At 47.3% G+C, this 26,833-nt stretch overlaps 1 protein-coding gene across 10 annotated transcripts in view; it reads right to left on the bottom strand.

Annotated features, from left to right (window-relative positions):
• Positions 1-26,619, bottom strand: part of HSPG2 (heparan sulfate proteoglycan 2) — a 165,200-nt gene extending 138,581 nt beyond the window's left edge. For 8 of the 10 annotated variants that reach the window (XR_011166546.1, XM_069078506.1, XM_069078508.1 and 5 more), the window contains exon 1: positions 26,468-26,619. Coding sequence is in view for 9 of the 10 variants with exons in the window: in XM_069078506.1 (XP_068934607.1) it covers positions 26,468-26,548 (81 nt within the window). In the remaining variant the exon portion in view is untranslated. The remainder of the gene's footprint in view (positions 1-26,467) is intronic. The other 2 variants (XM_069078513.1, XM_069078514.1) reach the window with 1 other exon arrangement.
• Positions 26,620-26,833: the final 214 nt, after the last annotated feature.

Genomic DNA, 26,833 nt, shown 5'->3' with positions numbered 1-26,833 from the left:
GAGAGAGAGAGAGAGAGAGAGAGAGAGAGAGAGAGAGAGAGAGAGAGAGAGAGAGAGAGAGAGAGCTCATATTGCCCTTTAGGAGACCCCAAAATCTTGAGGCTTTGGCGATTTGGGGTGGTATTCCAGGATTTTGGGCCATGTGGTATAAAAGCTTCAGTGGCAGATCACACAACATATGGAAAGCACTTTGGGGACCTTAAGGTACAATGGAAATGTCAGCCTCCACTGATTCATAGGGAAGGGCTTTATCCAGTCCCCTCATTGTATAGAGGAAGAAGCTGAAGCCAGAAAAGGGCGAGTGGTTTAAACTCTGAATAGGGGAGCAACTTGTCCAAGGCACACAAAGAAGGGGAGAGGATGTGTGCTGGTGACTGGCCTGTTGGAGTGTTTCTCACAAGTCTGGAATCTGGCAGAGGTGGGATTTGGAGGGGAGGGACACAAGCTCATGACTGTAGAATTATTCCTATTTCACCTAATATTATGAGACCCAAGGCTTCCTACCTGCCCATCCATGGGACCAAAAGTTTTCCAGACACAGTCAGTTTCTCCCTAGACTTGCCTCTCTCCTCATCCCATCCCATCCCATCCCCCAATTCAGCTGCTTTGTCTGCTTCCTCCCAGGGAAGGAATGTCAGGAGGACAGGAATGTCACACACACACACACACACACACACACACACACACACACTCCATCCAGGAGAGCTGGAATTTCTCCAGCACCCCCTTCTCACCGGGTTCCCTCAGCAATCATTAACCCCAGGGCAGAGGCCACAGCAGGGCCTTCCCCAAAGAGAAGGCAGAATTCCAGCCACATTTGGGGGCCTCTGTAGCTCAGACACTTGGCCTGGAGGTGAGGCCTGGGGTGACTCAATTGGAGGAGAAGCAGAGGAAGTAGAAGGTGTCCAGCCTGCCACCTGGCCACCCCTACAGTCCAGCTCCCTTCCAAGCAGAGCCTTGGGCTTAGGATTTCTCCTTCAGAGACTGACCCAGACTGATCTTAGAAGTTAGAAATTATCCAGTAGAGCCAACTCACTTAATTTATAGATGGGAAAACTTGAGGCTGAGAAAAAGTCTTAGTGACTTGGCCAAAGTCACATGGAAGAAACTGAAGAGCTGAGATTTGAACCCAGGGCTTGAGACCTGGAGCTGGTGCTTTATCATGGTGGCCTCAAGCCCCACACTTAGTCAGTCAATGCTTGGCTGAATGAATGACACCCTCTCCTCCCCCAAGTAAAGGCTTTAGAAAAGTTTCCTGTCAGTCAAGTCTCAGCATTTCAGAACCCACTGGTCTGAAGGGATAGGAGTGTTCAGATCACATAACTCAGCACCAGTGGACATGGCCCTAGTTCTGTATGTCCTCATTTTTTATCATATAAGAATAATACAGCTTGAGGGTCTGTAAAGCTCTTTATAACCTTATTGAATCCATCCCTACAACTTGGGGGAGTTAGATACCGTGATCATGCCCATTTTACAGATGAGTAGGTGGAGGCTCAGAGAGTCCAGTGGGTCACAAAGTAAGCATCTGGGGTAGAATTCAAACCCAGGTCTCTCCAGGGGGCCAGTCCTGTCATCTTTTCCATCACGCTTTACTAATTTTCTAATGTCTTTTCCTGTTCTAAGGTTCTAGTTCTTTCTTGGAGTGGAATCTCTCAGTTGGGGGGGGGGGGGCAGAACAGGTGGAAGGCCCTATGTGAGGTAGTGAACCATGATCTGGGTTGAATCTGGCACCTGGAGTTTTCCCCAGGCCACACCTGAGCCATTCTCAGGGAGGGAGGTCTCTGGGGCTGTGGCCTCCCTTCCCTCCTTACAGAAAATTCCCCTCAGTCACTGAGGTGAATCGGAGGCTTAGGGTTCTGATCTTATCAAACATTCCTTTGCTCACCTCTCCTCCTCAGGGAGGGGGAGGGAGACCCTCTTAACCCTTTCCAAACTCCCAGCAGCCTCAGCAGAGGGGACCAAAGGAGAAACAGGGTGGGTAGAGACAAAGGGGGATGGGGAGGGGTGAGTAATTACAAAGCACAAAAAGCTGGTTCAAGCTAATCACAGCTTCTCCTTGGATGCCCCCCACCTCCACCCTTTCCTTAACCCTTCAGCTGCCAACATTCTCCAAACACTGGTCTTGCCTTGACTATTACTAACAGCTGATTACTAACAGGGAAGGCTTTCCAAGCAATGTCAGAGCCACGATTTCATCAGATCCTCCCAACAAACCCATGGTTGGACAAGATTGGCATCATTCTCTCCATCTTCACAAAGAAGGACCGAATGGAGCCAGTGTGAAGGGTCCCAGGACTTGGAGTTGGAGGACCTGAGACCATCTCTCAAGCCTGCCACTCCATTATGCCTGTGTGATCTTGGGCAAACTGCCTCCCCTCTCTGAGACTCGGATTTCCTCATCTGTAAAATGGGGGTGCTTGAGCAGTGTGGATAAGATGACCTCCACAGTCCCTTCCTGCTCTAACTTTCTGACTTTGAAACTGAGAACCAGATAAGGAAAGTGATTTGCCCAAGGCAACAATTTGTCAGGGCCATAGTTATAACCATTATCCTCATTGTTATAAATTTAAACAAAGCTCTTACTATTATTAGAGTGGAGCTGACTATAGCCCAGGTCTCCTGACTCCTAAACACTGCATGGATGGACATTTTCCTCATCTGTAAAATGGGGGTAATAATAGTACCTACCTCATAGGGCTTTGTGAGAATCACATGAGAAGATGTGTGTTATGTGCAATGCCAACCCTAGAGCATTAGCTATTGTGGCAATGTGTGATGTTGCCTTGCCTCTGGTCTCTTCTCTACAGTCTAGCCTGCCAGTCAGACTGGACTGTTCTCTGTTCTTAGCCTGTCCTTCTTTCTTCTGCTTCCATCCCTTTGCACATACCATTCCCTGGGTCTAAACTTGATGATCAATCTTGAAAGCAATAATCTTGCTTTCTCAAGAAGGAGAAAGAAAGGAAGGAGGAGGCAGAGGAAGGGAGAAAATTTAGAACTCAAAATTTTAAAAATGATTTTCAAGATTTTTTACATGTAATTGGGAAATATTTAACAAAATAAATAATAATATATTTTTAAATAATATTTTATTTTTCCTAATTCCACATAAAAACAATTTTTAACATTTGTTTCTTAAAATTTTGAGTTCCAAATTCCCTCCTTCCTTCCCTCTCCTCCCCTCCCCTATCCCTCAGATGGTAAGCAATAGGATATAGGATATATATTGATATAGACTATCCATTATATATGTTGATATAGGATATCCATTATATATAGGTATATATAACATAGGTTATCCATTATATATAGATATAGGATATCCATTACATATTGATATAGGATATCTATTATATATATTGACATAAGTTATCCATTATATATAGATATAGGATACCATTACATATTGATATAGGATAGACATTATATATATTAACATAGGATATATATGAAAATATATTTTTAATAAATGAAAGAGATTCCCTGCCCTCGTCTCCATCTTCTGAAGGACAATCCTTTCTTCAAGGTTTAGCTCAAGCATCGCCTCCTCTATGAAGTCTTCCCTGATTCTCTCTTCCAGGTAAAAATGATTTCCCCACTCCCACTTCTCCCCACCCCCCAGGATAGCTTGTAAGCTCAGGAAGAACTCAATGATGCCTATAACATCTCTTTCTTTGCATAGTGGGTGCCCAGTAGAGGCCCAATAAGTGCTTGTAGCATAAAATATTTAGCCAACATTTAATGTGGACAAGGGTCTGTCGTAAGTCAGATCTAAGTTCACACTTTTAGATCCCACAGCCCTATGGGTATTTCTTTTTATCTTGCTGGGAATACATCCTGGAGTGGGGAGTGAGAAGAGGGGAGGGTTTTGGAGCTGCAATAGACTCCCAAATCATCCCAAATCAGTTGATAACTAACACAAGGGACCACCTTCCAGTTTAGAAGGGGAAAGGTTGGGAACATGCAAAGTGATGGGGAAGTAAGGGAATGTTGGGGTGAAGTAATGTGTGAAATATAGGTATGATTGTTGGAAAAAAAAGCCCCATGATGGAAAAGGTGGAATGTGACTTGGAAAGCCCACTATGTCCTCCTCTCTTCTATTGGATAGAGAGGTGGTCCTTCTGCCTTGCCAAAACAAACCTGTCTGCATGTGCCCTTGATCAAATTCCCTTCCCACTTCTAGAGAAAGCTACCCCCACTGTCATCCTCACTTATGAGTTATTATCTATTATATCTATTATATATATTATATATAATTATTATATATTATCTCCAATCCAAACAAAATCCCATCAGCCAACAATACTTTTTCTCCCCTTCTCAGTTAAACTCTGAAAAAGCTGTCTAAAACAATTCTGAAAGACTTAAAAACAGTGATCAACAAAATGGTCAGCCATGATTCCAGAGGAGCCATGATGAAAACTTCCACTCACTCTGGACAAAGGTGCCAGACTCAGGGGGCAGACTGAGAAATAGACTTTGAGGATATGACCAATGTAGGAATTTATTCTCTTTGTGCATATGTTTCATAAGAGCTTTGTTCTTCCTTTTTTAAAAAAAAAATGGGAGAGTGGGAAAGAGTGAAAAAGACTTTTGTTCACTGAAAAAAATTCTTAAAGAAAATGACCCACATATACAAAAATATTTTTAGCAGTTCTTTTTGTAGTAGCAAAGAACTGGAAGATAAAGGAGTGCCTCTCAATTAGAGAATATCAGGGTATATTAATATGACTTTTTTTGGGGGGGAGGGGGAGACAATCTAGGTTAAGTGACTTGCCCAGGGTCACATAACAAGTAAATGTCTGAGGCCAGATTTGAACTCAGGTCCTCCTGATTTCAGGGCCCTGTTCTTTCTACTGTATCACCTAGTTGCCCCTAGGGTATGCTAATATAAATAGAATACCATTGTGCCAAACAAAATGAAGAAAGAGGTAGTTTCCTGGAAACCTGGGAAGATTTATATGAACTGATGCAAAGGGAATTGAGCAGGGGGATCATTCATATAACAACAACACTGTTAAGACAGACAACTTGGAAAGACTAAAGAACTCTGACCAACACAAAGACCAACCAAGACCTCAGAAGACCCATGGTAAAGCCTCTTACCTACCTCCTGACTGACAGAGGACAGACTCAGGGTACATATTGAGACATGCATTTTCAGTTAAGTCCAATGTGTTTGTTTTGTTTGATTTTTCCCTCTCTCCCTGGAAGCTCAAAATTAGTAATCCTAACTTTAATTCCAACCCCACCCACTCACCCACCCACTTACCACATGCTAGGAAGGAAGAAATATGATGGGGCAATTTTCAATCAAAAGGAAGGTAGTCCCCAAGGCTGGTGGCTAAGGAGAGCCTCCCAGCCAAGGGTCTGCTCAATCAAATTCTTTTGTCTTCCCCTCTTCTAAGTCTTCCTCTTCCTTTTGAGGGCACCATTATTCTTCCAGTAACTCAGGTTTGTAAGGGAGCATCATCCTTCCCTCTTCCTACTCACTCTGCCCCTCAGATTTCATCAGATGCCAGGCCTTGTGGCTTCCACTGAAGCAGGTGGGCACTGTGGTGAAGGGCCAGGTCTGCTGTGCAGAGGACCCAAATTTGAATCCTCTCTCAGACACTATCAGTCCTACCCTGAACAAGTGGCAGCTGTCTGCTTCAGTTTCCAAAGATGATTATGGTGAGGAACAAATGAGATCACATATTTCAAAGTGCTTTACAAACTTTACAGAAACGTTAGCGCAATGAAGGCAGGGACTAGCTCACTTTGGGTTCACAGTCTCCAGTGCCTACCTTGGAGCTTGGCACGAAGAGATTGGGACTGAGCAAGAGAGGAAGTCACCTGTGCATGCCTGATGGTTTCCTCTGATTCTTTCCCAAACATTAATGACTTCGGCAGCAGGCCTAAGGGCTTCCTGCTTACAAACAGGACAACAATATGGACAGGAATGACCCACTCCCTGTAGCCAGGCCAGAGACAATGGAGGATGTCTCTAGGCACCCCTCGCCCCCCCAGGAACACAGTCCTCATGACTATTCAAGCCCAACCCTAGAATCAGAGCATGCTGGACCTAACAGCATCCTTATAGACTAGCTGGTCCATCCTCCTCATGTTACAGAGGAGGAAACAGGCTCCAAAAGGGCAAAGAATTTGCCCAAGGTCACATCACTTATGGATGGATAGGGCTGGGTGGTACTCCGGCCTAGGTCACCATGCTCCAGGGCCACCTTTATGATAGGCAACTTGAGGCCGTGGAAATTGCTCTGGCCCAGGACTCTCCAGACTTGGGTTCCAACTCTACCTCGAACTCTCTCAATTACAGCTTGAACAAGTCACTTTCCCTATGGGCCTCAACCATCTCACCTGCAAAATGAGGGAGCAGAGTGAAGACACATTGGAAGGCCCCACCCAGCTCTGACATCCTGCGTCCCAGGGCCTTTCCAGCTCGGACATTCTTGAAGAGCTTACATGTCTCAGTTTAGCCTAGTACAATGCTGACTAAATAAAGACAGAACTTAAAAATAAATTGATACTTTTTTAACTCCTAAAGAAAGCTTGCAGCTAAACGCAAGAAGAAATACAATTTATCACCCAAGGGAAACAAAATCCCCCAGCAGAAATCTTAGATGGGATAGAGTGGGATGGGGGATGAAGACAGTCAATCAGGCAGCCAAAAGGGGGAACCAGACATTCAGCTGAATGCAGCATCCAGACGGGGAAGAGGAGCAGGCCACCTTATAGCGTGCCATTCTTCCTGGTAATGTCCTGTTCAGGGTCTAGTCAGCCTTCCGAGTCCAGCTAAAGTCCTGTCTCCTCCTGACCACCGCCCTTCCCTGAGTTCCCTCTTCTCAGAATTCCTACTGCATGAAGACGTCTCCAACAATATATATTGAATATCAAACTCATCTCAGATCCCATGCTCTTGCAGACTTCCTTGATTTGGTCAAGGGCAGCACCATCCTTCCAGACACAGTTCTCCCTGGACTCCTCACTCTCCCTCACTCCACAACTCTTGTCTTTTCTCCCTAATATCCTCACATCTGTCGCCTTCTCTCCATGGACAAGCAGATCCCTGGGTCAGACCCTTCCCCCCTCTCATCTGTGCTAAGACATGGCCTCCTGATTGGGAATCAATGCCTCAGGTTTTCCACTGCTTCTCTTCTTCCCCACAGCTGCCAAAATGATTTTTCTAAAAGTACAGGCTAACTAACCATGTCACTTCCATCATACTCAGTGAGTGGTCAGTCTCCACTGGTTCCTATTGCCCTAAGAATCAAACAGCAATTCCTCTGCTTGGCATTTTAAAATATTCATAATCTGGCCTCAACCTACCTAAGCAGCCTCGTATACACTATTCTCTCCTCTGTACTATGTAGCCCAACCAGGCTGGACTTCTCTCTACTCATTTCTCCCTCTCCCTCCCTCCTCTCCCCTTCCTTCCCCTCCCATGCCCTCCCTTTCTTTCCTCTCCTCTCCTCTCCTCTCCTCTCTTCTCTCTGTCTCTCTCTGTCTCTTTGTCTCTGTCTCTGTCTCTCCTTCTCTTGATCTCCCATGTCTTTGCCTTTGCCCTGGCTGTCCCCTGGGCCTGGGATGCATTCTTCATCTCAGATTTAATTTCCTGCTTTCCTTCAAGGCCCATCTCAAGTATCCCCTCCTGTGAAGTCCTTACTTACCTCTCCCCCAAACATCACTGTATCGTATACACTTATAAGAGTATATGTGGCCTGCCCCTAGAGAGTATAAACTCCTTAACAGCAGGGACTGTTTACTTTCTTGTTTTTGAGTCAACAGCACCTAGCACAATTCCTGGCATATAGTAGGCACTTAATAAATGCTTGCTGATTAACTGCACTGCCAGTCTGCACCAACCTTATGCTTTACACTGCATAAGTTGTCATGTTATGATACCCTGCCTTCTGCTTTTAACACGATGGCTTCTGCTGGGGTTTAAGACACAGCCCAAGGCATCTGAAATCAGTATCATGCAATGACAAATCTCAGTTCTGGAGGTCTGACAATGAAATTAATTTTCCTTCCCTCAAATGCAGAATGTCACAAAAACCGTTGACTGGGGCAACAGTGAGAGCTGGTTTGACTTAGTGGTTTTTGTTTATGATGAGGATGAGTTCCATGGCAGGGGTATAAAAATGCCAAAAAATATCACTAAAATATTTTAATAATCCCCTGAAAGCTTCTAGGAAGCAGGGGAGTTCTCATCTCAGGATTCCCAGCTTCTTTCAAGGCTCAGTTCAATAGATCTGATTCCACCACTCCCAGTGGTTGGTTCTTTCTTTCTCCTCTATGGCTTATCTGTGTATATGATGTCTACCCCCTGGCATATGGTAGAGTCCTGGTGAGCAGGGACTAGGTTTTTGGAGATATTTTTGCCTCCAAAGTGCTTGTACTATAATAAATGCTTAATGAATGTTTGCTAAGTTAACTAGAACAGGGGTGGGGAACCTGTAGCCTTGAGACCACATGTGGCCCTCTAGGTCCTCAAGTGTGGCCCTAGAGGGCTACATGTGGCCTTGAGGCCACAGGTTCCCCATCCCTGGACTAGGAGGTATCTAGTAAATATTTGGAGGGTAAAAAACATCAAACTTAGACATGAGAAGACCAGAATTGGAGGTCTGATTCTGCTAGCTACTGTCTATGGGGTCATGGGCCAGTTACTTAGAGCCCCCTGACCTCAATTTCCCCAGCTGTAAGATGGGTATAATAGTACTGGCCCTACCTACCAACTTCACAGGGCTGTTATGAGAAAATTATTAGCTGAATGAATCCTGTCATCTCTCCTAATTTAGCATTTAAACCCAGGTCCTCTGACTTCAAATTGAGTGGTGGATTTTTGGTCACACCAAGGCTGGGCCTAGAAAAGTGCAGAGGCCTCTTTCCCTATTCTTTTAGAAGGAAACATTCCTTCCAGAAGTAGGGAGCCAGAGGAAGGGAATGAGAAGGAGGCAGAGAAGAACTGTTACAGTGATAAAGGCCATTGCGGCCAGGGTGGAGTGATGAGAGAAGATGTTAAATCCGTCCAGCTCAGCTCACTGGCTAAGTAGAGATATGAGCCATATTCCCAACTATTTGAAAAGTCGAGATACCAAAGAAAGAGAAGAATGACTCAGCAGAGCCTGGGCAGCGGGCCGGGCCATGGTGCCTGGGAGACGGCCTCATTGGCTCTCTGTCCAGCCTGCACTGGGAGACCAGGGATGGAAAAGCCCAGGGCAAGCTCAGACTGCCCTTAGTGGGGGACAGATGGGCTGAGGGGACTCAAGTGACCCCCAATGAAGTCTGGCTCCATACATAGGGGCTGTGTGACCTCAGGCAAGCTATGGGACCTCTCTGAACCTATAAAATGGAGTGGAACGAGATGTTCCCTTCCAGCTCTGACCTTTCATGATTTGAGGACCAAAAGAGGGGGGACATGCACTATCACTCCCTAGGAGTAGAGCTAAAAGGAAACTCAGTGATCACCAAGGTCAGTAGTTCTCCAGTGGCACTCCAAAGTACCACTTGCATTCAGTGCCAATTAAAATTCGTCCCAAATAAATGTGTCAAGAATTGCAGGACTGCCATTTGAATGTGCATGTGACAGTTTCCTGACTCCCTGGAATATACTAATTCCTAACAGCAAAGAGTATATACTGTGTCCTAAGCGACAAAAACTTTGAGAACCACTGATCCAGTCCTACACCTTAATTGCACTGGGGGCTCAGAGAGGGAAAAGTGATTTCCTCAGAGTCACACAGCCCAGAGAGGGAAAGTGATTTATCCAGAGTCACATAGTCCAGCTTGAACTTGATCCAGTTCCTCCGATTCCAAGCCCAGAGTTCTTTCCACCAAATCACCTGTTTCATGACTTCCCAGACCCAGGATTGAATTGAATTCAATTGCACAGATATCTATAAAGTGCCTACTGTGTGTAAGGCACCATACTGGTCCCTTTGTGTAGAAACAAAGTGAAGATGCAAAGATAAAAAACATATGTCTCTGCCTTAAAGAAGTTACCTTCTCCTGGGAGGATCTACATTGTGCACAGAGAAATAAACAGAAGGTTAATTTGAGGAGGGAGAGAGAGCCCTAAAGAAAGGGGAAATCAAGGAAGTCTTCGTGGAAGAGCTGGTAGGTCTAAGCCTTGAAGAAAGCTAAGAGGTAGAGATGCTTCCCAGGCACAGGGGACCTCTTCTACAAAGTGTGGACAGGGGAGACCCACCTAACATGGAGAGATCAGTTCAGGAAAATGTGGCCTGGCTGCAGAATGCAAGGCAGGGAATAACAACCAGAAGGGAGTCCGGAAGGGAAGGTGGGAACCTGCTGGTGGAAGCCCAGCTGACACGGAGATAGCGTGTTACCCTTACCTCACACTATCTCTGCAGAACTTTACACACTTCCTACCAGCTAGCATGTGCAGATTTTATTATGCCCATTTCACAAGTGGGGAAATTGAGGCCTGAAGAGGGAAGGTGCCTAGCAAATTGTAAAGCCTGGACTGGAACCCAGGTCTCCTGAGTTCCATGGAGCTTCTTCCCAGCACTTCTGTCCCTGGCTACTCTGACCCTCCCATCCAGCTCTAAACTGGAATGGGGGGGGGGGAGGAGGCAGATGGGCAAGGGTCCAGAGGCTGCAGCTGCAACAGCTGTATGGAAGCCCGGGTAGCTTTCTGGGAAGAAGAATGAGGGCATCTGACTGATCCTTGCCCCCTGCTCAGGGGTAGGGCAGGGGAGTTGATAAGAGGAAGACACAGTGGCTTCCTCTCCCCTTGGTTCCCCTGCTACAACCCCCAGAGCTACAGCCAGGGCTAGATGCCAAACTTTGCCTCCACTCGTCCATGAACCTCCCTGGCAAGCACAGCCGCCTTCCTGAGTGTCAAGGCAGATGAAGTACTGCCCCCTGAGGCTGGCCCCAGCCCTGGCCCCATTGGCAGGTTCCCTTCTGCTGCTAGTACCATGCCTGGCCAACACCACCATTCATAGGGAGTCTAGAAAGGGTGGGGTGGAGATCCTCGGCAGCACCCCCCCTCCTTGGAAGGAGAAACATCCTCTTCTCACCCAGGGGATACTCTTGGCCCATCTGATGAGCTTGTCCCAAACTTCCCAGCTGCATACAGCTGGGAGAAGGCCCAAGCCTCAGGCCATTCTCAAACCACACCCTAGGGCAGCTTCCCTCCCCCCTCCAAGACCCCTAGGGAGGAAGAGATTAGGGGGAGCTCCATTTTCCAACTTGGTAACAGCTGGAGAGGTCAGGTCTCAGCAGACCTAATGATGTTGATAATAGTAAGGAGAACAAGGCCATAGAAAAAAGCTTGGGGGCTGTAATCCCAGCTCTGAGGCTTCTTAGCAGAGTGGCTGTGGACAAACACCTTCCATTCTCTGAGCCTCTAAGAGGGTCATGTTGAGGAAAGGGCGTGTGAGCCTGGGAACTCTTGGCTCTCCCAACTACACACAGCCCTTTAGTTCTCAAAGCTCCCATTTCTCTCATTTGATTCTCCTAATAGTGTTTGGAAGTGCATTGTAGCTAGGTGTCTCAGTGGAGAGTGCCAGGCCTGGAGTCAGGAGGACCTGAGTTCAAATCCAGCTCCAGACACTCACTGGTTAAACCCTGTTTGCCTCAGTTCCCTCATCTGTAAAATGATCTGAAGAAGGAAATGGCAAAGCCCTTAAAGTATCTTTGCAAAGAAAACCCCAAATGAGGTCATGAAGAGTTGGACATGACTGAAAAGCAACAATCTACTACTATTGCTATTCTCATGTTACAGCTGAGGAAACTGAGGTAAACAGGGTTTAGCTAGTGAGTGTCTGAAGCTGGATTTGAACTGTGACTCTGCATGGCCTCTATGAGCAGAGAATGGAGATAATAACAATCCGTGTGTTCTAGGTCATTATGCAGCAGCAGGGATCCTTACAGATCCCACCACCAGCCCCCTGTTTGCTCTGAGCCGTACCAGTATTACTGGCATGACCCAGCTGACTGTCCTAGAAATTCAGGTTGAGAAACAGAGTGAGCAGGGACAAGGCACAGGGTCTGAGGTCACCTGGCCTATCCAGGCATCTACAGGGTCTGGGCAGGCTCTCAAGACTTTGGTTCCCATTGCGGTTTTGCTATATGACTTGCAGCACAGCGTCCCTTCCCTGGGCCTCTGTTTCCCCACCATTAAAATGAGGGGGGTGGGATCCCGGTAGGTCCCCCAACTCTGAATTCTATGACACTATAAGTCTATGATCCCTAAGAACCATCACATCTCCAAATCTTAGGATTCTATAAAATCCCCTGGGAGGGAGGAAAGGAGACAAGCAAGGGAAGAGAATAAGCATTTTGTATAGCCCCTGCTATGTGCCAAGGCACTGTGCTAAGTGCTTTACAAATGTTGTCTCACTGGACAACTCTATGAGGTAGGTGTGACTATTGTTCCCATTCTACAGTTGAGGAAACTGAGGCAATCAGAGCTGACATGGTTCTCAATTCTATACTTTATAGGAATACTATAAACCCCCAACCTAAGGTCCTGTCTATCTCCAAATAAACTATTTGGAGTTTAAATAAGTTTAAATGAACTTTTTATTCTATAAACAACCCTGGGAGGGAAGGTCACTTTTTGTTTTTCTCTGTGCCCAGTCACTTTTCTCCACCTATCTGGCCTCCCTGGAATCCAGAAGCTAATAATATCACTGTGTCTGAATGGTGCCTGAAACATGTCCCAGAAAGCCCTCCCTTCAGAGCAGCACCTGCATTGTCCTGATTCCAAAGGAGGGGTCTTCAGGTGGGGCTTCACCACCCTTGGCACTCCCATAAAAGACAAGTAAAGGACCTTCATAAAATAACTGAGGCCTTGGATCTTGGGATTATAGATTGAAAACTGGAAGCGACTGGGAGGCCAAAATTTAATGCAGGCCCATCCCTTTTACAGAAGAGGAAACTGAGGCCCAGAGAGGGTTAAAGTATCTGGCCCAAGTTCACAAAAGAAAGTAAGGAACAAAGCTGGAATTCTAATCCAGGTCCTTTGATTTGAAAGCCTTCACTATATGCATATCCTATATGCATATATGTCTCCCCAAGAGCCCTCATCCCCTTAAACAAGATAACTTACATGTAAAAACATTCTGCAAATCTTAAAGTACTATATAAATTCTAGCTGCTAGCATTTTGTATGCTGCCTTTCCCCCATTAGATTGTAAGCCCCTTAAGGACAGTGTCTGTTTTTCTCTTTCTTTTTTCTTTTTTTTGTGGGCAATTGGGGTTAAATGACTTGCCCAAAGTCACACAGCTAGTAAGTGTGTCAAGTGTCTGAGGCCAGATTTGAACTCAGGTCCTCCTGACTCCGGGGCCAGTGCTCTATTCACTGTGCCACCTAGCTGCCCCACTTTTTCTTTTTCTTGTTTGCATTTAGCATGGTGACTGGAATACAGTAGGTGCTTAATAAGTGTTAACTGAATTGAAAAGACTTTTATGATCATTAATATCTGGTTTTGTTTGTTTGGGGTTTTTTTTGTTTTGTTTTTTGGAGGGAAGAAAGCAGGGCAGTTGGGGTTAAGCGACTTGCCCAAGGTCATACGGCTAGTAAGTGCTAAGTGACTGAGGCAGGATTTGAACTCAGGTCCTCCTGACTCCAGAGCTGATGCTCTATTCACTGCACCACCTAGCCACCCCTAATATCTGGTATAAAGAATACTTTCCTCCCAATGATCCTTTGTGGGTAGTAGCACAAAACAATACCCCCACTTTACAGAAAGGGAAGCTGAGGTTTCCAAAGGTCACATGCAATTCCCTAAGTCCCACTTAGTAAGTGGTTTCCCCTTAGGATTCAGTCTTCAATGTCCTAATACCTAGCAATTATATAGCACTTTAAGCTTTGCAAAGTGCTTCACATATGGTAACTCATTGGATCTTCACAACAACATTAGAAGGTGCTATTATTGTCTCAGTTTTACAGATGAGGTAACTGAGACCCTGAGAGGTTCAGTGACTTGTCCAGGGTCACACATCTGGTAAGCATCTGAGGCTGTATTTGAACTCAGGTCTTTCTGACTCCAGGCACCGGCTCACCTGCTTCTTCTAATTTTAAGTCCACAGCATTTTCCATAAACAGCTAAGTGACCCAGTGGATCGTGTCTGCTGGACTGACAATCAGGAAGACCTAAATTCAAATCTGACCTCACTTACCAGAGACTTCGCCTCTCCTGGCCTCAGTTTCCTCATCTGTAAAATGAGGATACCAGTAATACCTACCTCCCAGGATAGTCATGAGGCTATTATTGTTATTATCACTAGGCTACATTAGACCACAAGCCTCTTCTCGATCCTTGGGCCTATGGCAGCATCCACCATAAACAAGGATGCCCATGTGTGAGCACATTGACCCTTGGCAAGCCAGGAAATGGGCATCAGCTATTAGACACCTCTCTTCTAGAGGGCTACGGCCAAAACAGGAACAAGAGCCCTTGGTACACATGCACACCCCACACCCTCCCTTGTAATTTGTAATTTTGTAACTTTGTAATTCATAGCAACACAAATAAATGCAAAAGTTACTGAATGTGATACTACAAATACTGCAATTAACACAAAAAGGAATTGAGACAGATCCAATTGAGTGGGAGGGGGTAATTAATTACTCTGGCGGCTTAACAGATAGATGTTATTAACAATGACTACCTAAGTTCACTTGTTTCACTGTTGGATATTACTGGAGAACAGCTGCACATGTTACATTTTTGTCAAACTTTGTTGCCCTGAGACAAAAAGCCCCAACCATTCCACCTTAGTTAAGGTAGTGCCCCTGCTTGCCTTGGAATGAGAGGCCCAGGAGAAATGAGAGACAGGATACTGATGTCCTTACTGTGACCTCACCGGGTTTCCTCTGACATCACAAAGAGCTAAAAATCTATTATCACAGAAAGTGAGCAGGGACGGGTCTTAGGACATACATCATCAGAGTTGGTAGGGACTTCAAACTTAAAATGTCAGAACTAAAAGCTCCTTTTAAACAGAAAATGTTAGAATTGGAAGGAGACTCGGAATAAAGGTGTCCACAACACTCCCAAGTGGCCCAAATAAAAATGTAATTGGGAAATATTTAACAAAATAAAAGTACAACAGGACATGGATAGTGTAATTTGTGGCTTTTTAAGTCAGCGCTGCCTTAGAACATAGAATGGAGAAACTGAAAGGGGCCTGGGAATTTAGAACCCCCAATATCAGAGCTGGGTCCTCTCTTGACCTTAGATGTTGAATGTCTATGAAACCACCTATTTTAACCCTCCAGTTTGATGGAGGACACAAAACTAAGACTCAGAGTCAGAGAGTGACGTGGTGAATAAGAAAAAGGGGCAGAACTGAGACCAGAACCCAGGGCTCCAGTCTCCTAGCCAAGACCTCTCTCCCTCACATCCCATGGTCTCTAGCCCACAGGCAGCCACCATGCCCAGCCAGAAGGCTTCTGAAGAGGCTCTCCAATGGACAGACAGCCAAGAATGGGGGAATAGGCGTGAGATGCCGGGGACTGGGGGACTTGAAAGGCCTAGCAAGCTCGGAGCTGAAAGAATCTCCTTGTTCCAACTGTTTTTATGGATCCCGCCCCCAGAAGCCCATGGGCCGCTCCCTGCTTCCCTCTCAACATGGCTATTGACAAGGCTTGAGCCGGCAGCTCCGATCCCAGCCCCATGAGTTCCACACATATTTCTGGGTTTCTGTCAGCTACACTCTGGCCCCAGAAGATCCGGGCTTCAGGGCGGATGCCCCTTGGGGGGGGAGGAGTGGGGGACAAGGGCAAGGAGAGATGGCGTAAGGGCCAAAGGGACAGAGGCCTGTGGCTTGCCGGCCTGCTGCCCACCACATTCCTGGGATGGTCCCTCAGTAAATGGCTTTGACCCCTTCCCACCCACTACACCCGCCAACCCAGCCCATTCTCCCCCATATCCCTATTCCCAAGAGTTCCAAGAGAGAAAAAGGAAGAAGAGGTCGGGTCAGGAAAGGCACTCTCCCAAGAAACAAGGAAGAGCATGCAAAAAACACCAGCTACATGTGGATTCAGGAGAGCTGATCATCAGTCCCAGCTTTAAAACTTAACCAAGTGTGATCTGGGGCAAGGAAATTCACTTCTCTGAATCTCAGTTTGCACACCTGCAAAATGGAGACAGCAGATCTTGAACTGCCTCTCTCCTAGGGGTGGGGTGGGGTGGGGAGGAATACCCTTTGTCAAGTTTTAAAGGGCCCTTGAAATAGGAGTTATTATTTGACTCCTTGCCCAGAAGTTTTCGCATCTTAGAGCTGGCTGGGAAGAGAGAATTCTGGCTCTAGAAATTCCTTCCACTCTTCCATTGTTTTGTTTATTTCAGCCTAAAATCCAAGTGACCGTAGGATCCAGAAACCACAGTCAGACCCCATGACTCTGAGGCAATTAAAGGCCCTATCTCAAAAACTTTCTAAGGGGCAGCTAGGTGGCACAGTAGATAGAGCACCAGCCCTGGAGTCAGGAAGATCTGAGTTCAAATCCAACCTCTGATACTTACTAGCTGTGTGATCCTGGGCAAGTCACTTAACCTTGATTGCCTACAAAAATTAAAAAAAACACCACTCTTCTTTCACATAGTCTTGTTCCAGCCAAACTGGGCTACTGACCATTTCTCAACATCATCCTGCCTTCTACCACCTCCAAACATTTGCGCAGGCTGAGCTGCCCCCTCTCCCAATGCCCAAACACACTTTCCTCTTCACTTGATGCCATCTTGCACTCTTCCTTTGGGGTGTGTCTCCTCCATGAAGCCTTCCCTGATTTCCTCAGCTAAAAGAGTTTTCTCCCTCCCTCCATATTTTCTTAGCAAATGTTGGCCCTCCCCATCACACTTTCTTTTGCACCGTCCCTTTCCTCCACCGTCCAAATGTGGATTTGTCTGTCCTACCCTGCATCATCCTGTGAGAGCAGGGACAATCTTTCACCTTTGTAGCCTGGCACCAAATGGGGAACCTTGTGCATAGTTAAAAAAAAATAAGGGAGTCAATGAAACATTGAAAAATATACATAGAAGAGGGGAAAAACCAAGTTCAGAAAGGGACACAGACAAACAGGGCAGTGTTGAATCTACTGTGTTAAATTTAATATATGCTAAAAAAAAAAAATAAAACCAAAACAACCCAAGCTGGACACATAACAGAGATTCATGGTGTCAAATACAACCCTCCTTTTCTGTTCTTTGTATAAGGAAATGTTCTTATCTGTTAATACCAAGTCTACAATAAGAAAAAAAGGAAATATTGAAAAAAGAAATATTGAGTAGAAATGAAATATTGGGAGGATGTGTGAAATGACAGATGGGAAGGTTATCCTTTTGAAGGATTAAGGAAGTCATGTCTTGCTTTTGCCAGTTGAGCCTCAGTTTCCTCATCTGTAAAATAGGCCTCATTAAGGCATTGTTATTAGACAACTCCTTTTCAACTTAGCTGAACCAATATTAAGTAAGTGCCTACTATGTCCAAAACAGAACTCACAATCTTTCCCCAAAAAAGGCTTCTCTTCTTCCTAACCACAATCCTTCCCCTCACCCAAGTCTACAAACCTCAACTCTTCCATACAGTGGCCAATTCGACCATGGCTAGATTTCTAGGATATGTCTCCTCTCCACTCACAAGGCCATCACCCAAAGCTTAGGTCCTTGTCACTGAAATCAAGGGCTTCTCAACTGATCTCCCTACATCTAGTATCTCCCACGTCCAATCTGTCTTCTACTTGGCTGCCCAAAAGATATTCCCAAGGTACAGGCCTGACCATGTCACTCTCCTGTTTAGAGAGATCTCCACTGCCTTTAAGATAAAATTATAAACAATCCTGTTTGCCTTTGAAAGCCCTCCCCAGTCAGGCTCCAGACTATCTTTCCATGTTACTCTCCAATCAGGAGCTCCACATTCTGGCCAAATGGGTCTGCTTGCTCTACCCTGTACATGATGTGATTTCCTGCCAATGTGTCTTTGTACAGCCTATACTCATGCCTGGAATGCCCTCTCTCCCTCCTCACCTTTGCCTCAGATTCCCTAGTCCTATGGGAAGTTTTAATTCCTAGTTGCTGATGTGCTGCCCTCAGAAAGATCTTTGCATTTACTTGTCTGTGTTCACATAATTCCTCCCAGGTAGAAGATAAGCTCCTTGAGGATAGGAATTTGTTCTGTTTTTATCCCATTCTCTGTTCTTTTACCATGAAACCAACAAAGCCCAGTTTCTTGCCTTAGTACCCAGAACACTACACTGTGCCACATTCAGACGGAAGAGGAAAAGTGTGATGGCTCCATTCAGAGGGGTCAGAGCTGGAAGAAACAGGTTTCCTTTCTAGATACGACTCGGACTAGATGGTTTACCATAGTGCCTGGAGCACTGCCCATGCTTAAGAAATATTTACGGATTGAATGAATGAGCAAATGAATGAATGAATGTCATGGAGTTGGGATCTTAGACTTCTCTCTTAGGGCCTCCTGCCAACTCCTTCCACACCAACCCCCATCTTCTTGGACTCTTTCTATCAGTCTCTAGGAACAGCCCAACACCTGGATTTGGAAGAGATCCTGCAAGAAGATCCAGTCTAACTGACCTGGGAGCCTTTTCCTGACCTCACCTCCTGTCACCCCACTGATGGGGGCTCACCCCCAAGCAACCAAGAACAGTGGAAACACCGCTGATCTGGGACTTAGGAGACTCACTACCATCCCATCTAGTTGTGTTACTTTAGATAAGTCACTTCAACCTTCGTTTCCTCTTCCATGAACTGAGGGGGTTGGAATAAGATGATCTTTAAAATCAGAGGATTTCAAGTTAGGTGGGATCTTGGAAGACAGAATGCCAGAACCGGGAGAAAGTCAGGAAGGGAGGCCATGTAGCACAGTGGAAAGAATATTGTCTTTGAAGTCAGATGACCTGTGTTCAAATCTTACCTCAGGCATTTATTAAGGTTATGTGACCAAGTTACTTGAACTTTCTGGGCCTCATTTTCCTCATCTGTTAAATGAATGGGGTGGGGGGTGGTGTGTGGCCTCAAAGATTTTTAAGGTCACTTCTAGTTATGATTCAGATTCAAATCTAGCCTCCTGACAGTTATTCTCTGAGTGACCTGGGGCAAACTCAACCTCTCTCGCCTCAGTTTGGGGGGTTGAACTTAAGGAGCTCCAACCCTAAATCCATGCTCCTATAACCACCTAAGCTAAGGCTTTCTTTTTCCAGATGAAGAAACTAAGACTCAAATTGGTGACCTTCTCCAAATCACACCCAACAGCTGGAAAGGCTAGAGTGACTTCTAACCCAGGGTACTCTTTCCCTGGCCCCACACACTGCCCCTTTCCAGCTCCCCAACACTGAGCCCAGCCTCCTTGTCCCTCCTTCTAAACATGATCCCCCTCAGGGGCCATCCTAGCACAGGGAGCTCAGATCCCAACTTGCCCGGGCACAGACAAAGAACAAGCCCAGACCAGAGGCGGGCAGGGGGCAGGCGGCTCCCCTGATATATACAACCAGCCCTTGCCCAGGGGAGTGGGCCACAAAGGACAGGAGGGAGGAGGGTCCTGTCTCTGCCTGCTGCAAAGTCAGGGGTTCTCTGGTTCCTTCCAGTTTCCTTATGGTTTGCCCAAGTAAGGGCATCATCCTCAGTCAACACTTCTAGCTTACAGAACCCTCTTTTTCTAATACCCCTGAGAGGGAGATAGCACAAGGATGATTAGGGGCCATGGAAAAAGAGCTCTAGACTTGGGAGAACTGGGCTGCATTCTCTTGATGTTTTCTGTGAAATGGGGCTGAGTGGAAGGGTGGTGTAGTGGATAGAGCTGGCCTCATAGCCAGAGAGACTGGATTCAACTCCTGCTTTTGATACACACTGCTTAGGTGATCCAGGTCAAGTTACTAAACCTCTAAGGGCTCTTGGCAACTCAATAAGGCCATGAGCTGCATGGGTACATGGGGTTCCTTCATCTGGGGATTCTCCATATCAATAGAATCATAGGTCTAGGCCCCATAGCAATCCCTAAAATGGGAATAATACTTCCATTACCTATCACATAGGACTTTTGTGAAAGAATCATAGGAGCCTGGATCCAAAGCTGGAAGGGCCCTCAGAAGCCATGTAGTTCAAACCTCTTATTTTACAGAGGAGGAAACTGAGGCCCAGAGAGTTTAAGTGACTGGGTCACATAACCTTAATAAATGCCTGAGATAGCATTTGAACTCAGGTCCTTTGACTACAAAGACAATGCTCTTTCAACTGTATTACACTACTTCTCTAATCACTTTGTACATCTGGAAGTGCTATGCTCTGTTCCATTTTACAGAGGAGAAAATTGAGGCCCAAGAGGGTGACTTGGCTAAGAGACTTAATATTTAAAGATGGAGCTGAGATCCAGGTCCCCTGAGTCCCATTCCTGTTCTCTTACTATGAAACCAATAAAGTCCATTTCACTGCTATAGTACCCAGAAAATACACTGGGCCACATCGGAAAGGAAGAGAAACAATATGGCAGCTCCATTGATTCAGAGGAGTCAGAGTTAGAAGGAATGGACTTCCCATTGAGATGTGGCTTGGCCTAGATGGCCACTGAAATCCCTTCCAAATCTCAAATCCTTGGATTCTATTAAATCCAATAACCCCATTTTACAAAGGAAGAAACCTAGGTTCATTATTCATCCAAGGGAACAGAGGCAGAGTTAGAATTCAGTCCTGGACCTGACTCCAAACTCAGGGTTCTTTCCATCACACCAAGTTGCCTCTCCTAGAAGTGGAAGATAGGAATGTTTAACAATTAACCATATAAAGGAGAGAAGAAGGAGGTCTGAGGCCCAACCTCTTCCCAGCAGTCCAACCTACAAGGAGACAGCAGGCCCCCAAAGCAGGAAGTGGGCTATCTCAGTCACTTCCCTCCTCATGTTTGGAAATGTTACAATCACATCTCCTCACCCCCAATCTCCTGGTCAGGCTGGCCACAAGAAATGAAGGGTCAAGACCTAGCCCAGAAACCTACAAGCTCAGGAAAGCTCCCCCTCGCCAGGAAGGAAAGTGCAGTGAGTCACACAGAACTCTCGGGACCTGGCTCCTCTCCTGCCACCTCCAAGGAGCCTACCAGGATATTTCTCCCCATTCTCAGCTCCCACAACACTTTTATCTTAGCCACTCTTACGGATCACAGCCTGCTGGCATCACCCAAATGTGCTCATCGGCCCTTTCACAAATGTTCACTGAGCAAATCTGTTCTGTTTCTGATGCTGGGGCCTGGCCTACAGTGGGCATTCAATAACTTTGCCGAACTGGCTGAATCACGGGGCTGGAAAAGAACAATTCAGATCATTTCTCTAAACTTTAAAGAGTGTCCTAAGTGGAAGATTTGGTAACTGGTGATAAGCACACAAAGATGATAAGAAACAAAAGGGAGGGGAAGGAAGGAGGAAGGAAGGAGGGCATAGTAAGGACGGGAGGGAGTAAGGGAGAACATACGTACAGAAGAATAACAACCACAGAGTACTTTAAGACAAAAAGACCTCTCATTCCTTATCTCCTCTCTCAGTGAGGTAGGCACAGCAAGCAACATTGTACCCACTTTATAGAAGTAGATATTGAGGCTCAGAAGTGTAAAATTATTTTTTCCCTAGCTATGACATTTCTGACCTTGGGACAAAGTATTTCTCCTTAATGGGCTTCAGCTTCCCCCTTGGTAAAATAAAGGGATTGACCTTTTTTTATGACCTTTCAATCATAAACCCTATGACACTAGAAATACCAGAGTCGGGGCTCACATTCAGGTGTTCAGACTGTAAAACCAATGGACTCCTCCTAAGTACCTGGTCCCCAGAGAGGAAGGATCCAAGGCTGAGAAGCAACTCCCCTCCTCCACCCTGGAAAACTCTACAGGCCTCTCAGGAACAGAGCCTGCCATAGTAAGGAGCCCACCCACTCCCTTTTCCTTCCTGGGAGGAAATAAGACCCCAGTCAAGTTGGGGGGATGGTGGTAATAAAAACTCGTTGGAAGGAGCGGAGAGGATGTGACTGGGGCAGACATCCTCTATGTGACCCAAAGGCTCCAGGTGGGATGTGAGTCTGGATGAAAGCTGGAAGAAACATTTGGGCATCATTTAATCCAACCCGCTCAATTTATAGGGGAGCAAGTGACATAGCTGTGATTTAATCTAGGTCCTCTTCTAGTGCCAAAACTGGGGGGGGGGCCTCCCGTTAAACCACCACTTTAATGTTCCCACTTGGAGTCCCCATGTGGAGACACACACTAATACTCTCTCTTCCTCTCTCTCTCTCTCTCTCTCTCTCTCTCTCTCTCTCTCTCTCTCTCTCTCTCTGTCTCTCTCTCCAGATACAACTTTGGGTTTGTGTTCCTCAACAAACTGAAGGCATATAGGTGGAGGAAGGGAGGGATAAAGGGAAAGAAACTAAATAGACTTTGCACAGGCTAGAGAGATTTCAGAGGCTTAGTACTGCAGGGACTTTCAGCTACAGGAAGAAGCTGATTTATTAGAGAACAGAAGATGTCAGGAGGCTGGGAGAGCCCTCAGAACAGAGTGATGGAGGAGGTAACTCTTGAACACAATACCTAAGGAAGGACCTTAGACTATACAATGTCAAAACTATAAGGAATTTAGGATCTCAAGCCAGAGGGGACTTCAGGAGTCATGGAAGCCAAATGCCCCATTTTACAGATGAGGAAACTGAGGTTCAGTGATTTGACCAAGACTAAATAAGGAATAAGAAGCAAAAGTTATTTGGGACTCAAACCCTGGTTCTCTGACTCAAAATGTATTTTTTTTTTGGTAAATTTATTGATCTTTTCTTTTTCCATCATTTTCATTTCTAAACATTTCACTCTTCCCCACCCCCACCCATCATCTAGTTATTTTTAAACACTCCAATAAGGTGCTGGAGGGGAGCCAGAAGGGCTAAGTGTGGGTGTGTCGGGGAAGAGGGTGTCCACAGGGCATGAAAAGCACAGGGGGTTTAGAGATCCAGCCAAAGAAATGATTTCCTCAACAAAATAGTAATTCCCCTATCAGTGATAGAGGTTGGGGGTGCACAGAAGGCAGTCTAAGCATTTTTACATTCCCATTTCACAGTCTTGGAGTAGTGACGTCAGTCATCCAACTGGGAAGAGTAGGTCTAGTTCAAACCATGCTCTCCTGCCCTGGGGAGGTCTACAGTCCAGGGAGCCAGGTTGGGGGGAGGGGGGACATGCAGGATAAGGGGGCTGCCATGGGGCTGCTGGGGGAAGGGGATAGTTACAGAGTGACTAAGGCCCAGCCGAGGTGAGACTACCAACGGTGGGAGGGGGATGAAGTCATTGGGAGATAGACTCAGTCACTAGGTAAACATTTGCTGGGTTAGAAAAAACTCGCTTCTGGCCAGAAGAGTTCCAGAGCTGGATGAGGGAGCATGAAGGCGGGATGCATGGCTCACTGTGGCAGGCCTGGCATATCTCCCCAAATTCCACCCACCCAACCTCGGGCCACCAACTCCCTGCCCACTGACCCCGCCCCAGCCTCCCCTCTTCCCCTGGAGTTCTTTCCAGTTCTCTAGGCCTCTCACCACCAACTACTTTCCAGGCTTCGGGATTAGAGACACTCCCTTCTCTTTTCCTATGAATGGGACCAATGGCTACTGTGTCCGAGGGGGTCAGCAGCTGGAGTTAGGGCTCAGGATCTGGGGAATCTGCCTCCTTCCTCCCAACCCTTAGCAGCCTCTCAGGGCACTACCCTGGCAGAGGAGGAAGGATTTTCGAGTCTAGGTCTATTAAATGCAGTGGATTTGCAGTCAGAGGGCCTGTGCTTGAAGCCTAAATTTGCCACTTACTATCTGTGTGACCTTGGGCAAGTTATTCCCTCACTCTAGGGAAACCTCAATTCCCTCATATGTAAAATGAAAGTTCGAGGTTGGACTAGATGGATCTCCAAGGTCCCTTTGCCTTTAAATCCTAGGATCTTCCATCAAGGTCCTCAAATGGGCCCACCCAGCTAAGCACTGTAACTAAAAAAATCTGCCCATCAAGGCTGGGGCCAAGCTGGCAGAGAACCTCTCCATACACGCTCAGCTAGGTTGGTCCTCTGCTGACAGTCACTCTCCCAGTCCATTGTTCCATTGCTGGGTTCATAGCCTTTCCAGCATCATCCGCCCCGGCAGAACTTGTGCTCCCCTTAGAACTTCTAGAACCTTCTAGAACACAGGTTCACCTCCTTACTGGGTGGAGGAATCAGAGGAAGAAGTTTTAGTAGAGTTTGTCTTATGGGAGGGATGCTGTGAAGGGCCCTAACCTTCTATCTCTTCTGGTCCAGAGGTGTAAAAATAAGTACATTAAAATGAAACTGGGAAATGTTTAACAAAATAAAAGCACAAAACAGATAAAGTTGAATTGTGTGTGTGTGTGTTTTTTTTAAGTCAATCCACAGCCCGAAAGGATCCCTTGCTATTTCACTGCTCTGGGGCCACCCCTATCATTTTGGTCATTTGACAGATGAGGAGACTTCGGCCTAGAGCGTTAAAGTGACTTTAGGGCCTCCTCCTTTAAATCCAGTACAATTAGTATCACAAAGATAAGCACAGGGCAGCATGGTGTAATGGTTAGAGAATGAAGCCAAGAAGATAGATTGCCTCCTGCCTCAGATACCAGCTGTGTGAACCTGGGCAAGCCACATCTTGGTTTTCTCATCTGTAAAATGAGGGAGGATGGGCTTAAAAATATCTCAGGTACCTTCCAGCGCTAGGGCTATAATCTTATGAATGCTCAGACGATCTACCTTAAAGGAATGTTTTGAGGAAATTACCTAGGCAACGTCCAAGCAGGACACAAACATCCGTTATAGTTATCTGCGGAGATTTCAGGAGACCTTTTTTTCCTATATCTTTCAAGTCTCAAGATAGTGATTTCCCTCTCTGACTCGAACCTTTCTGAGTGTAAATTTGCCCATGGGTGAAATGAGAGGTTGAGGCAATTTGGTTCAGGTTGGTTTTGGGTCTAACTACTTGGGATCAGTCTCCTTGCACAGGGGGTTAATGATCTCGCACAGGGTTAGTTTCTTGTTCTGAGGTATAAGGTCCTTAAGGGCATGGTCAGATTGGATGAGTCAAATATACACTTATTAATGGAAAAGCAGCTGTTCACTGGGGCCCTTCACGGCAGGGTGCCTGCCCAGGGCCCTCCCTAGGGCTGAGGCTCACAGCAGGCAGCAGTCAGGAATGGAAGAGCTTACTGTGGGCAAGTCCCCAGCCCACACCCTGGTTCAGGCCTCTTTTTAACAGAGGCATCATAGAATGTAAAAGGAGTACAGAAGGGAAGGGACCACAGGGATCTAATCCAACACCCTTCAGTGTATATACCATAGAGGATAGGGCCGCAAAAGTCAGTTCCAGCCAGTCTTGTTCCCAAATATGTAGCCTTAAGGCTTCCCACGGACCTCATCCCCCACCCCGAAAGAATCCCTGGGATCATTCTGGCCCAATCTACAGATCAAAAGAAGCCAGGAGGATATGGGTCCCCAGCCACTTTCCCAATATCTTGTAGATCATTGAGTAAACTGAGGCAAAGAGAGGTGAAGTGACAGGCACAGGAGGAGGGATCATCTCTGCTTGCCCTCCTCCATAAAAGCCCCCCACCTGTCTATTCTCACTGTCGGAGGCAACTCTTAGCCCCTCCACGTCATCCACGAGGTCCCAGACAGGGTCCGGCCTCCCACCCGAGACGCTGGCTCCACCTACTCTCCCCACTAGAGGCGACTACCCAGCCCACTCTCTCCACGCGAGGGGACTGACCCCGCCCATTCTCTCTCGAGTCTCTCCCCTCTCTACTCCCCTGAGGCCAGCCCCATGCGTGGCATAGGCAGGTCACCCAGGGGTATCCAGATTCCTAGTATCTCCGGGACGGCATGGACCCAGGCTTGGGCCTCTCATTCCCCGGCCTGAACAGCTCCCCTGGACAGCCCTTCCTCTCTAAGGTCTGGCCTCCTGGGGAGGGAGGGGGGAGTGCACGGTCCTGGGGGCCCCCGCCTAGCCCTGTGCCCTGAGGGACTCCAACAGGGGCACTGCTGGTCCCCAGCGTACGGGGCTGATCTACCGAGAAGTCAACTTTTCTCTGGGCGCTCAAAGTTTCCCGAGTTCTTGGAGGACGCGGGCTCCGGCCTCTCCCTTTCTCCCCAGTCTCCGTGCCTTCTCCCCTCCAGCCCAGTCTTCTGGTGGCCCAGGAGGTCCGGGGCATCGCGGGGCCCCCAAGGACATCTGCTCCAGAGCGGGGGAGGCGCGTGGCAAAGGTGCCGAGGCAGGAGCGCGGCCGACCGACCGACAGACCGGAGCTCCGTATCCCCAGTTCCCAGTCCGTCTCTCCCAGTCCCCGGGCAGCCCCAGCCTGCTGGCTGCGGAGCCAACTTGCCCTCCGGGCACGCAAAGTTTCCAAAGTTGCAGAAGCAGCAGAGAAGGGAGGGAGGAAGGAAGGAATGGAGGGTGGGGAGGGATGGCAGAGGCGGACTCACGCTGAGGAGAGGATCCAGCAGCAGCAGCAGCAGCAGCAGCTGCGGCGGCAGCCGTCCCGTCCGCACCGCCCGCGGCCCCATGTCTGCGGCCCGCTCGCCTCCGCTCCGCTGGGCTTGGGATCGGCGCGGCGCCCCGGCTCTCTACCCCCCACTCCCAGCCCCCGCCTCCCACCGGCCGCAGCCCCGCCTCCGGCCCCGGCCCCGCCTCCAGCCCGGCCCAGGCGGCTGGAGCCCGGGCCGCGCAGCCAACTTGGCCCTTTGTCTGGGCCCCCGATCCCCTCCGCCTCCCCAGCGGGGCAGCGGCCCAGGGCCGGCTCCCCGCCAAACCCGGCCTGGAGTCTGGGATGGGACCAGGGGGCGGGGGCG

The sequence above is a fragment of the Petaurus breviceps genome, unplaced genomic scaffold (assembly GCF_028583685.1).
Source record: "Petaurus breviceps papuanus isolate PSGF00001 unplaced genomic scaffold, PetGlider_PUasm1.0 91041, whole genome shotgun sequence".
Taxonomy (NCBI): domain Eukaryota; kingdom Metazoa; phylum Chordata; class Mammalia; order Diprotodontia; family Petauridae; genus Petaurus; species Petaurus breviceps.
The sequence above is the reverse complement of the archived record's forward strand: the minus strand, read 5'-3'. Positions and strand labels throughout refer to the sequence as shown.